Source organism: Castor canadensis, chromosome 10, assembly GCF_047511655.1.
Source record: "Castor canadensis chromosome 10, mCasCan1.hap1v2, whole genome shotgun sequence".
Lineage (NCBI taxonomy): Eukaryota > Metazoa > Chordata > Mammalia > Rodentia > Castoridae > Castor > Castor canadensis.
This window is the reverse complement of record NC_133395.1, coordinates 9,792,545-9,807,978: the sequence shown is the minus strand read 5'-3', so window position 1 is coordinate 9,807,978 and position 15,434 is coordinate 9,792,545. Positions and strand designations below refer to the sequence as shown.

Genomic DNA, 15,434 nt, shown 5'->3' with positions numbered 1-15,434 from the left:
AAATTGAGGTTGGTTGTATTCTTGTTTTCTTGTTAACAACACTCAAATATGTCCTCACTTTCTAATCTCTTTTTTAAAAGGACAAATTATAGGCATTTACTTAGGAAAAATAAAAAGACTTAAAGATTTGGAAAGTATCTTTAGTTCTAACATGATCTATTTAGAGCACTTAGATTCAAGGACACATTTTTTTGAGATTTGGACCTGTTGACCTTCCTTATTTCACTACAATTCAAGGGCATTGATGAGCACCAATGGCCCAGACAACATTCTATCAAGATTTGAGAACTTAAGAAGATACAGAAAATCCAGACTTTGCTTCTTAAACACAGTCAAGTGAAGATGTGTGTTGAATAGTTATTATCAGGTAGAAACAAGAACAATAAGTTATCAAATGCCACTGAAGGATATTACTTTTAATTCTGTACAATGAAGGGAGGCTTGTGAGAGGAGATGGCATTTCCTCAGAGCTTTCAGACATGGAAATATTTTCAACAGGTGAATTTAGAAGTGAGGAAAGATTACCAGCACACAGTATAAACACACACACACATGAACAGTACAGGGATTTGGAAGCATATAGTTACTTCAAGTGATACTAAATTGAATTTTGAATCTATGGAAGTAGGGGATGCGTAGAGGGAAATGAAGCTGCAAATGTGGGATAGAGTCACAGCACCCTCTACCATCACTAGTAGCCATCTTGCAAACGTTGTCCTTCATACAAGAGCAAGTCAAAACATGTCACCATGTATTCTACTTGACAGTGTGCTTCAGATTTCTATACTTCTTTTGATTCTCCAAATGGGCTAAGATTTTTCCCACTGCAGGTCTTTGCACACACCTTTCCCTTCCTACCTGCTCTTAAACCTTTCTGTATGCTTCTCCGATGCCACTCCTCCACCTGTGGATGTCAGTGTGGATCTCCCTGACTCCATCTCCTTAGAACCCTCTCCACACCAAGCTCTGAACTTTGCTGCGCTCTGCCTTTACAAGTCTACAGAACTTTAAATTTGGTAATTTCTTACTGGTTTCCTTCCTGTGTCCAGTGACTTTCTGCCCCATGTTTGTGGGCTCCATGACAGGAGGAACTTCACTGTGATAAGAAGTTCTGTTCACCAATCTAAAAATTGCAGTAGGTCATGACACATTGCTAATTTTCAATACTTATTTGTCAAATTAATGATTTTCAAATATAAAGATATATAAAGGTTATTGACAATTCAGATCTTAAAAGTTTCCTGGAGGCAGCTCCAATGCAAAGAGTGTAAGAAAAAGGTAAATATGTGTTATATCACCCTCAAAAATTATTTAATAAAATAATTATATATAATTATATATAATAATAAAGAGCATATTAGATGTTTATACATAATTTACATAATATGCTTTAATATTTGTTTTGCTTAAAATTAATAATACTAATAAGTGAATTCCTTTATGATACTCAAGAGCTGTATCTATATTTTTCTTCACTAAGGGACACATTTTCCTAAATGAAGAAATATGAAAAAATTCTGATGAAATTTCCTTCTCACCTACTTTCTCTTCTATTTTCCCACCAAAAACAAGGTAGGAAAATGACTCCAAATATAGTTTTCTTACAGACCACTGAGGCATGTGTATCATCTCCAATTCATGAATATCAAGAAAGCAGTCAAGGCTGAAAGCAGAGAAATTGACCATTAGGCAGCTTAGCTATTTTTTTATACTATAAAAAGTAAAACCCTCTTAAAATTTATTAGGTGTAAAACAAATCCTCCTTCTTCACCCAAAATGGCACACAAGATTGATTGTCCATATTTGTAAAATACTCTTCTTTTATAGGTTTAAAGAATATACACAATCACTTTTACTCATTGCTTCACTAAAATAAGCCTATTTAGAAGAGAATAAATTAATTTAATTTTAAAAGAATTCAAAATCAGAGATCTCTGTGTTGAAAATTAGCTTAAAAGATGATCTGTTTGATGAAAGATGGGGAGAAGCAAATGACTTCAGTCATGATAATGGGACACTCAGTGTGTATTATCATGTACATTACATGATCAGAGCAGTCCACATATTCTCATAATACAAGGTGTGCTGGCAAAACTCTAGGCCAAAGTGAAAAATATAAAGTCATTTTTCTTAATAGCTTGTACACTAGTTTGAAAAATCCTGTCCCCACATTCTGCATCCAAAAGTTTCTCCTGTTACATTTATATAATTTTATTTTCCTTAGAATGTTCACTCTGAGATTTCTCAGATGTTGCCTTTTAAGCTTGATAATAAGAGCAAGGTATCTCTAATATCTTATTGTAACCATGAGCTATTGTCCTTTTTAAATATTTAGGGTTAGTCTTTTAAAACATGAGGATTGACACTTCCGATCATAAATTTGTAAATGTACACACACACTCCACACAGAAACACACCCTTCGCATATGCTTCTTTAGAACAACAGGGCATTTAAAACAAACACAGCTGGGTACGACAATATAATGTGCTGGGCAAACATATACTCCCATTAACATAAATATGTTCTTTTCTGTTTCCTGCCAAGCACACTTTGGTTATGAAAAGCAATCAGTCCCCTTTTCTGTTTTAGAACACCTCCTCTCCTAAAAACCACCACCCATAGCAAGTAGATGGGGAGAGAAGCAGAGAGAGAGGGACACCGTGGCTGAGCTCCATCTCCTGAGTGAGCTGCCTTCTCAGACCCTGACATTTTAGAGGCAGGGAAAGAAGGTCGGTCGCGTGGGCTCTAGTTGTTTCTAATAATAGTAATAATAATAACAATAATAATAATAATCCAGTCATCTTTATGTAGCAACTACTTGCTTTAGTTCAGGCAATTCATTGGTTTTCAACTAAAACTGACACATTTTAGAGATTTATATTTCTCCCATTTGCCTCCCCATTCAGGCTTATTCTTCTTGGGACTCACTATGTCCCTGTCCCCATCCCAAGATTTGGCTGAGGGTCTTCAGAGCGCTCAGTGCTGCCCGCTAACCAGCTTTCTAGTAAATTACACTCTAACTAGTCCTTAGTTTACACACCCCTGTCTTTCACTTCTCATACCATCCCGGGCTGGGGATCAGGGCATTTCGCCAAGGTCTGTGAACCAAGGAGGTTTTAGGAGATCAGAGAGGCCAAGGAAAGCAAGACACAGACATCCCTGACACCTCAAATCAGACAGGGAGCAGTGAGCACGACCCCAGGCTTGCAGGAAGGAAGCCTCTCCGCCAGCGTTGTAGGGCCAGGCTCTGTGCTCCTGGGACCCTACAAGTCTCAGTGTAGAAACAGCTTTGCTAGAGCCCCAAGCGACACCGAGGGCAAGAGCCGACCAGCGAGGAGCCGGCCAACTTGCGGGCTCTTGGCGGGCTGAGTTCCCAGCGGCTACAGGTTGCTGGAGAGAGATTCCCAGCTCCCGGTGGAAGGCGCTGGGGCGCTCAGGAGGGAGACTAGGGGGTTGGGGTGGGATGGACAGAAAGGCGAGGAGGGCAGGAGGGAGGGGACCCGAATCAGCTCCATCAGGCTGGGAACCGGGAAATCCGCGGAGCACCTTCCCACAGTGACCCACACAGACCTTGGCGCCGCAACCTGCGCTTCTTGAGGCCGAAGATGCGCACTTTGGAGAAGATATCCACCAGGTTGCCGTTGCAGAGCCCGCGATTCTTGCTGGGGCTGCTCCGCCTCCTGCTGGCAGACGGCCGGTCCCAGTGCTGCTCCCGCGCCTGCCGCTTCTGGCGGATCAAGCCGCTAGCGATGGCCGCGGCCATGGTGGCCCAGGGAATGGGTCCGGGGGAGGGAGGGGACAGAAGGAAGGGGAGCTGGGGGGCACCAGAAAAGGAAGGGGCGGCGCAGACCGCCGCTCGCCCTGGGGGGAGCGGAGGGAGGGGCGGTCTGGCGAGGTGGGGAGGGAGGGGAGGACGCTCAGTCCCGCCTAGGACCCATCGCCCTGTCGGTCGCCGAGCGCGGGGCCAGGCGCGCAGATGCGCCCGGGGCGCAGCCGGCCAAACCCGGGGAGCTGGAGGTCGTGGCCGCCGCCGCCCGGTCGCGTCGGAGTGGAGAGCGGGAGGGCAGCTGCAGGCGCTGCTGGTCACCCTGCGTCTCTGAAGCCCTCTCAAGGGTCGCCACCGCCACAAGCTCTGCCTTCTTGTCCGGCCGGCTTCCCAGGAGGGAGGTAGAGCCGGCTGCTTCCTTCCTGGGCACTGGATGGAGAGCAGGTCCCGGTAGTGCCTCTCTGCGCGTCTGTCGGTCCCAGGCGCGGTGGGCAGGTCTCAGCGCCGGGCTTGAGCTGCCCCCGGGCAGGTGCCGCCGCTGCCGCCCGCTTTCGGCTTCTGCCCGTGATTGTCAAGTGCTTTGGAAATCAGCATCTGGAGAGAGCAATCTTTCCCCCGAGATCTCTAATCAAAGCGCTCCGTTCCCACCCCACTACACCCCCACCACCTAGGTGGTCCCCTCCTATGTATCTCTTCAGAAAGAAAGTATATATAACAATGACTTCAAATAATAATAATAATGATAAACCTAAAACGGATTGCAGGGGGTGGGGTGCCAAGAGGCTGAGCAGCGGGTGGATTGAAGGAATAGCTATGCGTTTTTCTTAGAAGACACTCTCTGGTTTCCCAGGCTGCCGCGGCATAGCTGGGGCTTCTCGGTCTTAACGTGGTTCCTGGTCCACGGAAACTCTACGCAGCAGTTGGAGGGGAAGGTGCTTTCTGCTCTCAGGCTAGTCCTTTTCCACCAAAGCCCCCCTAACCCCAAGAGGAGGCAGAAGGAGAGTGTGTCCGGAGGAAGGAGATGTCTCCACTCCTCATCTAGTCCACTCAAACTTGCTGGACTCTCCCTTCTGTTGTCTGGAAGGGTAGGCTTCTCATCTTTGAACCGGCAACAAGGAGCCAAAAGAAGCAAGCGGGGGGAAGAAAGATGTTATGCTATGATATTGAAATGCCCATTCCCAAATCTGCTCCACAGCACTTGGAAGAGATGACAGCCACTGCAGCAGTACAAAACAGCCAGCGGCTAGATAGGACAACCAGCAGGAGAATATTGAAGAAGTCAGTGCAGAATTATCAGGGATGGTGGGTGGGAGAAAGGGTGTCACAGTATTTTAATGACAGCAAAAAGCAGCTAGACTGAGGACAACTCCAAAGTGAGCTGCTTTCTTTTGGCGTCCCTGGTTAGAAAAGCTCTGTCAGGGAGCAAAGCCACATGGACTGTATCTGAAATTTAAACATAACAGCTACTGCCTCCTCCCTTCAGTTTACTCACTATGACCTGACAGTGTTGTCTCTTGGGTAGCTGAAAAATTTGAAGGTCCAAGGAGGAAAAGAGAGAGTGGAGGGAACCTGGAAAAAAAAAGAGGTTGGGAGAGAAGCATTTCATGCTTGGATGAATACAACCCATCGTATCTAGGATACGCCGAGTGACAGAACCAAGTGTAGGTTTTGCTGAAGGCTTCCTACTTTTTTTCTCTCCCCTGTATTCTGTTTTGCCTGTCCTCACAAGAAGGCAAAGGAAAAGGAATGCAAAAAATGGACATCTCACAAACCAGTGAAGGCAGAGATAGAAAACTCATTTGGTAACTGAGAGGTTTGTTAAAGTCTTCACCCGTTACTGCTGTAAACTAGAAGGGAAGCTGTACTGTGCTGGCAGCCATGGGAGACTTCTGAACCCAAACAGACTTTCTCTTTGTCTCGGGAATAGAATAAACAGGAAGTACCACAAAGACTCTCCACTAAGCAGGTGGGACAAGTGCAGTCCAGGGCTGATTACAGGGAGGCTGGACACCTGCTCTACATAACTTATTCACTACCTCTCCAAGTAAGCTGTACTGCTTTGCTAGGTTGCTATTCATTACACCCACTCCGTATTTACTAACAAGTCTCTTTGGGGCAGAGAATTTAATTTAATGGGAGTGTGAAGATTTGGAACTAATGCAGATAAGATTGGCTTTATGGTGAGGTATACCATATTTAATATTAAAAAACATACTTTGTAAGTTTATTTTCACCACTTTGCTGTTACATCTACACAATCCTACAGTTATTAAGAGAAATGTGCCAGAGTTATTTTGCCCAAAATTTACTCCCTAATCACCTATGATTAGTAAAAGTGAGGCAAAGGGCACGCTAGCTTTACCACTTTCTGTTTCATAGTTCTTCTTTTTTAGTGGTACTGGGGTTTGATTTCAGGGCCTTGTGCTTGCTAGGCAGATGCTACCACTTGATCCACTCTGCTAGCCCTCTGTTACATATTTCTTTGTTCTTCCCTTTTATATTTTGTTTTGGATTTTTCTGACACAGTCTTTCTATGGCAGCCCAGGCTGGCCTCAAACTCCAGATCCTCCTGCCTCAGCCTCTTAAGTGCTGGGATTACAAGTGTGCACTGCCATGCCTGGCTTGTCCTTCCATTTTTAGTAAGTGTATATTCATGTTGTGTTGCCATGCTCCTGCCTAAAAAGGAAAGGCCATCTATAGAGAGATGCACATGTCTACTGACATCTATCTGCTTTTTCCTAATTCACTGGAAAAAAAGTTGTACTGGACACTCCTAAATCCTGGCTTTCATTGTTAAAGAGAAGACATTTGGACAATTCAAAAGTTCTAGTTTGGAATTTCAGAATGATTTGCTGATTAAAACAAACAGGTTTGTCTAAAGCTTTTGGTAGTGATTGTTTTCAAAGAAATAAATGTTAAGTACCAGTAACCACAACTCCACCAATCAACACATCTAGTTTGTTCTGAAGATTTTAAAGGTTTTTTGTTATGTAGCAACTATATTAATTTGAAGAGTGAGATTAAGCTTCTTGTTATTATAACTGTGTTAATTGTTTTCTTTCTAGGCATTTGCTTACACTGCAGTCGTTCTCCCAAATCTTTGAATTGGGGTATTAAGTAGGGAGGTCACTTTGTGGCTTCTTCAGGCCCCTCCTTTCTTGGATTGGTGACCTTACAGGAATGTAGCACCGCGGACAGCGACCTGCCCCAAGGCAGCTCTGAGAGCACAGTCCAGGGTCTCTTGACACTCACCTTCCTTAAAAGCAGGTGTTTTTTTTTTTTTTTTCGCTCCTTTTTTTTCCCCCTCCGGATGGAAAGGAAATTAATCCTCACAGCTTCTACTGACATTAATAACACACCTTGGAGCTCCAGCTTTTCTGCTTTTCGATAAACGAGAAATACTCCGCTTCTTTCCTTGATGCCTTCTGACCCCTGGCGCAGTGCCTGGAGCTGACTCCCCAGTCTCTGGATGTCGATTCAGACTCTGAATTTCACAGACCTCAAGCGGTCATTTTTACTGTATGTGGTTTCTTATTTTAAGGAAGCTTGGAAAAGGGATAACCGAGATCTTTTAGCTTAATTCCTGCGTTTTTCCTTTTACCTCCCTCAAACACTGTTTAGTTGTTTACAGAGATAAGTGAAAGAAAATGCAAGAGAGCCATCTGCTGTCTTAATCTGTGATAAAAGAGAGTGCAGAACTAGAGTGAAACCCGATTCAGAGCCGGTGAACACAAGTCCAAACGTTACTATAATGCACAAAAGAACTTCTTACTCATGAGAGTCTCCTCAGTGTTGTTCATTTCACCATGGACTTTATAGAGACATAAGAAGGAGGAAGGGGGGGAGAGAGAGAGAGAAAAGAAGAAGGAAGAAGAAGAAGAAGAAGAAGAAGAAGAAGAAGAAGAAGAAGAAGAAGGAGGAGGAGGAGGAGGAGGAGGAGGAGGAGGAGGAGGAGGAGGAGGAGGAGGAGGAGAAAGGAGGAGGAAGAAAGGGAGGGAGGGAGGGAGGAAAAGAAAGAATTGACCAGGCTGACCAGGTAGTGTAGTTCCTGACCAAGCTGTTAGATGTCTGAATTCTGATTTCAGACTCTCTTGGTTGACTTCTTGACTGTGCAACTTCCTGGTTGCTTTAGTTTCTCTTAGATTCAATCTCTCCATTTCTTAAATAAGAGATAACAGAGTCTGTTCAATTCTGGTGACTATAAAGATGCTAGTACAGGGCTAGGCCATCCTAAGTGTCAACAAATGTCAGCCATCCTTATTACCTCGTACATGGTCTTCTTTTCCAACCTCCATGATTTTTCAGTATCAAAATATATGTATCCCCATGTACATACCCTCACCCCACAATATAACAAGATGTTAAATAGAAGCAAAAGAAATTAAGTTTTAGTGAAAGAAGTCCAAGTCTAAACAAGTCAAAACATTACCCTACCTCTCAGGAATTGTTAGAAGTGCCTATGGGAAACTATTTCTAAAAGTACAATGTGCCATAACAGCATGAGCTCAGGACTGGAGGCATGGGCTCTACATCCAAGAAGCCACAAAAAAAAGTTCTTTGGACAGCAATTAGTCTACTACCTCATTACTTCATGGTGCTTGAAGATTTCCAAAACATGCGATTGTCTCATTGGACTTCCAACTTTGCTTATATTGTTTCCTCAGTCTGGAACAATTACACCGCCCCTTTCTCCCACTTATTTTTATAATTTAAAGCAGTAGCTAAATCCATACTTGGAGTAAGAGTAACAGAAGTTTGACTATGTATGGCTAAGCCTCAGTTTCTTCCTCTATAAAATTATCATAATACAACAAGATTACTATGAGAAGCAAATGAGAAACTTTATATTAAATACTTCAAGCACACAACTGAAATTCAATAGATAGTAAATATTAGTAGTCACTGAACTTATACCACTTACATTCATTTAGTCAATGATCATGTTGTCTATATGTCAAAAATAGTAGTAGATGAGCCAAGAGATTTTTAAATTAAAAAAATTCAAGTGAAGAGAGTTGTGGGCTCTGCCCCCATGAAGTTTACAGCCTGGCTTAGTTTACAGCATTGATATCTCTGGAAAGCCTTTTCAGTACTCACCCCATCACCATCTTGAACTAATGTCCAATCCAGTGTCCCTTCTAAATACATTCACAATATCTACATTAACACTGACTATTTGTTAATTGAGTGAGAAAGCTAGACTGACATCCCTACAAAGATGTACAATTGCTTTCTCCGAGTTAACAACACCAAGACTTAACTACTTTTCTTCCTTTTTAAACATGCACTCTAGTCTTTCTCATCTCTGGAATGACAACTCCATTCTTTTTTCTTCCTCAGGTCAAAAACTTTGATATCTTGCTAGTATCTTTCTTTCTTTAATACCCCACATCTTCTGGTACAAGGTCTATTCAACTTATTTTCAAAATATATCCAACATGATCACTGTCTCTATCTCTACTGCTACCAGATCTACCATCCTCTTTTTATATGCCCACAGTGTTGAAGGTGAAAATTAGGTTATATCACAAATCCTATACCTCAACAAAAACCACAGTCTTCACAGTGGTCTACAACATCCCATATGATTTGTGCTTCACCTCTGCCTTCAACTGTTCTCTGACGTCATTTCGATTACTCTTTCTTCTCTTGTTGCTTTCTGTCCCTCAACCTGCCTGGTATGCTCCTATGGCAAGAGTTTTATACTTTCTGTTTTATCTGACTTTCACCTTTATCAAGTCTTTGCTTCCACGTTTACTCACAAAGCTTTTCAATGTCACAACCCCTAAATTCAGACAGTCCCTTCTTGCTTTCTTGCTTTCTGCATCCCCACAGTGCTTAAAGCTTTTAAAATTTCTATACATTTCTCTTGTTTAGTTGGCCTGCTTTCCTCTTTCAAAATATAAGCCTGTAAGCATACAGATTTTGTCTCTATGTTTACTGACACATACCTAGTGTTTAAAGTAGTGCCAGGCAGAGTCAGTGCTCAATAAATACTTGTTTATTGAAAGATTAAGAGTTGGATACATGGACAGACAGACAATTAATACCAAGTAAGAAGAACGGAAAATCCTGCTTAGTCTAGGTTGACAAGGATGAATCACCTCCTGGTTCTTTATCTCTTTAAGCACCAAGATATCTGAAATTCCACTTGGAGCACACAGTCTCAGCCTCATAAATGGAATAGACAGAGTATTTTTATTTTTGCCTGACGGTTTGGGCTCAACAGGACATGATATGTAGTTTGAGTTCTGAATGATAGGAGGGCTTTGGGAAGCATGTCAGACTGATTCCCTTTGGATGTGAGAGGACCTTACTATTGATCACTGTAACTCAGTCCCCACTCCCCACACACACCATGGATTCTCTCTTGCTTTCAGGTTGCATATTGACAAATTGATAATTTGTACCTTTTCAAATATGCTGCATCCAATCCATCACAGAATTTGAAACCAGATAGAATTATCTATAAATGCCAACATAAATGGCTATGGTGGAGAAGAGTATAAAAACAAGAGTTTCCTTATTGGTATTGATTTCATTATTTGACCAGTTTTTTTCTCCTTTGCCTTCTGGGTTTTCATGTTCTAAGTGATTTTATATAAACTGCTTGAGTTCCAAATAGATAAGTTTTTGTATGAGTTACTAAAAATGTGAAAAAATTGTTTTTCATTCTTCTTTTAAAAAACCCAAAGAATGTATTTTGTGCATTGATGTCTATATTAAATTTTTTCACCTCATTTTTTCAGACTAACAATATACCTACTTTTCCATTTCCACAGATGTTAATTCAACCCCCCAAATTTATCAAGTGACTCACTCCACTTTGTCACATGGCTTCCTTTGTGCCAATCACTTTTTAATTTTATTTTTACTATTTTCATTGGTATACACAGAGGTGATAATTACATAGATGCATAGAGTGTACTTTGAATATGTTCACTCCCTCTATTATATTTCTTTAACCCTCCTCCCTCCTACTCCTCTCTGGTTTCATTATATATAATATATAATGAAATACACTATATATATGGTTCATTCATATATACATACTATATATATATATATATATATATATATATATATATATACACACACACACAACATATTTCAACTCTCTTTTGAAAAATTTTTTTGGCAGTACTAGGGGTTGAACTCAGGGCCTTGTGCTTGCTAGACGGGCATTCTACCACTTGACCATGCCTCCAGACTTTTGGGTTCAGTTTATTTTTCAGACCAAGATGCTCCTTACTTCTGCATCCCATGTAGCTGGAATTTAGGCATGTTCTACTGTACTGATCTAAATTCTTAAACATTCCCTAGTTTGAGGATAAAGTATGAAGATCCAACATTATTTTTTCACAATCAAATTATTGTAAACTAATTTAGATTGAGCTTGAACAGGAATAGAAAGGGTATACTGGTATTTGTGTTTAGCTTCTGTTCCAGATAAATGGTTTCTGTTTAAAAATGTATGAGTTACAGCTTGAAATGTACTTAATATTGAGATCCCTTTTCATTTTTTTCATGCATCTGGAAGATGAAATAGTGATCTTAATATGCACTTGAGACCAATTTCCAACTAGTTCTTAGACTGAATGTCTAAGAACTCAGTAAGTTCAAAAGTCACATTTTTCTATGATAGTGTCTTTGACCTTTATTTTAGATTTGAAGGATAACCTAAAGGAATAGTAAAGGACTTTAGATTATCCAGAATTAAGTGATTGCATTAATGGTGCAACACCCTTGTTGATTAATTTTCCTGGATGTATTTATTTCTGGTAGGCAACAGATTTCCATCTATTTAAAAAACCTGGAAGGAATGTAATTGTTGCTTAATATTTTGATTCAACAAAGAAAAAGTGAAAATTATTGATACTAAAAACTTGTGAACATTTTTCCCTATAGAAGCGATACCAGCTTGATGCTAACAGATGGCTTAGCTTTACAAATCTAGTGTATTTTTAAAATCTGGCTAATAAGTTGGAAGAAATATTCTTAGTGATTCCAGCTTTCTATATTAAAGTGATTTGAAAATGCACATAGCATTTATTTCAGAGCTGTGGCTATTAATGTACCTTTCCTTATTCTAAATTTTACATTGATGATAATAATATCAATTTTAATGAGATCAGTAGACTTTGAAGACTATTGATTCTATCAACAGAAAAAATATGCAATTTTCTCAAAATTTTGATGAATAAATGTTCTTTTATAAGCTCAATGCAAAGACTGTGTGTGCCCAATGATACTATCTTCTATATATTAATCACTATAATCGTTTTATTGAATGATTACTAAGAGAACACTTTCACATGAATTAAGTGTTCTAGATTGAGGTTGTCTTATTTGCACTTAGTATATATTGGTTAACTACATATAATCATCAGCACACATACATTTATAGTCACACAAATCATGCAACCAAGTTTCTGATTATGTCAAAGATAATTATGAAGTATTGGCAATTTCCATAGAAAAATGGTCCTTGAACTTCCAGTTCAGTGCTTATTATAATCCTATTCCATTACCGACTTATGAAAGTAGGTAGTTTTACACAGAATATATAAGAAAATCAAAAACGCAGCAGCAAAAGTCTAAATAATTAGATTAGAAATGGAAAAATGATAAGAATAGACATAAATTATCTATAAGATAAATTATCAATAAGTACATGAAAAGGGTTCAACATTACTAGTCACCAGGGAAATACACATGAAAACTACAATGGTAAATTATCTCAGCCCGGTCAGAATAACTACCATCAAAAAAGAGAACAATAACAAATAGAGAAAAGGAACTCAATACACTGTGGTAGGATTATAAATTAGTGCAACTATTATGGAGAACAGTGTGGAAGATCCTCAAAAAATTAAAACTATTATTTCCAAATCATCCAGCTATCCCACTTCTGAGTATTCATCCAAAGGAAATGAAATTTGCATATCAAAGAGTTACCTGCACTCTCATTTACTGCACACTCGTAACAATAACCTAAGTATGGGGAGTTTATACTAAAATGTGTACATGTGCAGTTTTATGCATTAGAAGATGAATGAATAAATAAAATACAGTACATATGCACAGTGAAATATTAACCAGTCATACAAAAAAGTGAAATCATGCTATTTATGGCAAAATGGATGGAACTATAAGGCATTATGTCAAATGAAACAAGCTGAACACAGAAAGATAAGTATTATGTGTTCTCACTCAATTTTGGAAGCCAAAAATGTTGATCTCAATGAAGAAAAGTTTTGAAGAGTTATTACTAGAAACTAGCAGCAGTAGTAGGGATACAAATAGAGAGAGGTTAGGTAATGGATACCAAAACTAAGAGAGCAGGAATAAGTTGAGTGTTCTACAGTGTAGAAGGATGATTATAATTTACAACAATCTACTTATATTTTTTGAAAAGCTACAAAAAGGAGTTCAAGAGATCCAAATGCAAGGAAATCATAAACATGCAATGAGATAGAAATGTTAATTACCCTGACTTGATCATTACACATTGTATCCACGTATTAAAATGTTTATGTGTATTAAATGATACATATAGTTATTATGTGTCAATGAAAATGGAAAAAATTTTTCTACATAGTGTTTAAGTGGAATTAGTAATAAATTAGAGGATATATTTCAGTCAGAGAATTAAGCCCTAGGAAGCAGAAGGACCGGATCACAAGCTCATGCTTTTTCTACCCAGAAGTCAGCTATTAGAAATCTAATCACACCATCCGGTATAGAATAGGGGTGCTCATATGGAAAGCAAGGACTCTTGTCACCTTCGTTAATGGGTTTAAGATGATCTATGATTCTCCTTGAAGTTTATGCTAAAAAGAGTATACATATGCACTTTTATGGCATCAACGTTTACAGTTTTCATTGAATTTTTAAATTTTTTTATTCATTTATTCACATGTGCATACATTGTTTGGGATATTTCTCCCCCCTGACCCCCGTCCCCTCCCTCTGCCCCCCACCCCCCCTCACTTCCAGGCAGAACCTGTTCTGCCCTTATCTCTAATTTTGTTGAAGAGAAGACATAAGCATAATAAGAAAGACAGAGCATTTTTGCTAGTTAAGATAAGGATAGACAAGAATAAAAACCCACAGCTGTAGAGGGAAGCAAAGAAAGAATGAACATACAACATCCAATGCTATATGTCCTGATTTAAAAGTAATGCATATTCACAGAGAAAACTCTGGAATATAATAAGAGATAAATAAAAACATCTTCAAGGTTTTGGTGTAACTTTTCCACCTTTTTAAAAGAATAATTTCACATGATAGTTTTTCTATCATATTTTTTGGCACAATTTAGTGACTGAAAAGTTACAGTTGAGGTAAAATCCACTGTATATGTACTTTACGTATATGAACTGTAAGTGCATTGGGGATTAGTATGTTGTACAGTCCTCCAAACACTCTCTGCCTGTCTTTCTAAGTAATACCCTGCAGACTCTGATCCCTAGAACTCTTTAGCATACAGGGTCCTAGGAAATCTAGCTAAACACCAGAAGCCTCGGGGTTCAGGCAAAGTTGCTATTAGTCTGTTTCTGATCTTATAATCTACAGTTGAAAGAAGAATGTGAACGTAATTTCCAAAATACATGTACTCAGAAAGTGTTATAATTATAAAATGAGACCTTATTCCTGAGCCTACTTACTACTTTGTATGAAAGCACTGAAAAAAAAAATAGATGCTTAAATTATCCTCCTGAGTCTTTTCACAATCTGCAGTATGAGTTTTCTAATGCTTTTGTAACAAAAATGCCACATTTTTTTTTTCTTCTTACAGTTCTGGAGGTAGGAAGTTCCAAATCACCATCACTGGATTAAGTCAAGATATCAATACAGCCTTCTGGAGGCTTTGAAGAAATAATCCACTTTCTTGCTTTAAAAATAATCCTTCCAGAGGCCACCTTTATTCTATGACTCATGGGCCATCACTTGCATCACCCCAAACTCTTGATTCCACTGTCACATTTCCTACTACTGACTCTTAATCTCCTGCCTCTGTCTTATAAGGACCACAGTGATTTCATTAGGCATAAACAGGTAATTCAGGATCAACAACTCAAGATCTTTAACAGAACCACTTCTGCAAAGTTTCTTTTACCATACAAATTAACATATTCACAAATTACAGAGACAAGAATGTGGGAATCTTTGGGAGATATTGTAGACTGATATTATTCACACCTACTCAGACCTAAAATATATGGAAATAGAACTCTGCCCAGCAATTGATAGTCATCCACTCAATCCCACTATTATGGACAGAACAAGAGTATCACTTTTAAAAAGAGAGTCTACCAGTATAATTTTTTTTAATACCAGCTGTTTATTTGATTCAATCTCTGACTACTCCCTAGTTGCTCTACTCCCTGCTCAGAAAGACACATAATCATTTGCTGGACTCTGGTACCACCTGCTTGCCAGAATATCTTATGGCTTTAATTATTGCATCTCTCAGAAGAAAAAGGTTCAGCAATTCTCAGCAATTGGGAAAACAGAACCATTATGCTCCCCTGTGGCTTGTGAGAATGTATTTTCTAAATCCCACATAAATCCATGAAAAATTTAATTTCTTGAGTTTATGACATGGCTTTCATGAAATTAGGGCCATAGAATGGAGCTAAATAAAACTAAAGGTAGACGTGT

The 15,434-nt window shown here is 39.4% G+C and overlaps 1 protein-coding gene across 2 annotated transcripts in view; it reads right to left on the bottom strand.

Annotated features, from left to right (window-relative positions):
* Positions 1 to 15,434, bottom strand: part of Fgf14 (fibroblast growth factor 14) — a 638,567-nt gene that overhangs the window by 210,256 nt on the left and 412,877 nt on the right. The window contains exon 1 of one of the 2 annotated variants that reach the window (XM_020175279.2): positions 3,572 to 3,918. The exons of the other annotated variant lie outside the window; for it this stretch is intronic. Coding sequence (XP_020030868.1) covers positions 3,572 to 3,764 — 193 coding nt within the window. The 5' untranslated portion in view covers positions 3,765 to 3,918. Of the gene's footprint in view, positions 1 to 3,571; positions 3,919 to 15,434 lie in introns of those variants that run through there. 2 annotated transcript variants of the gene reach the window in all.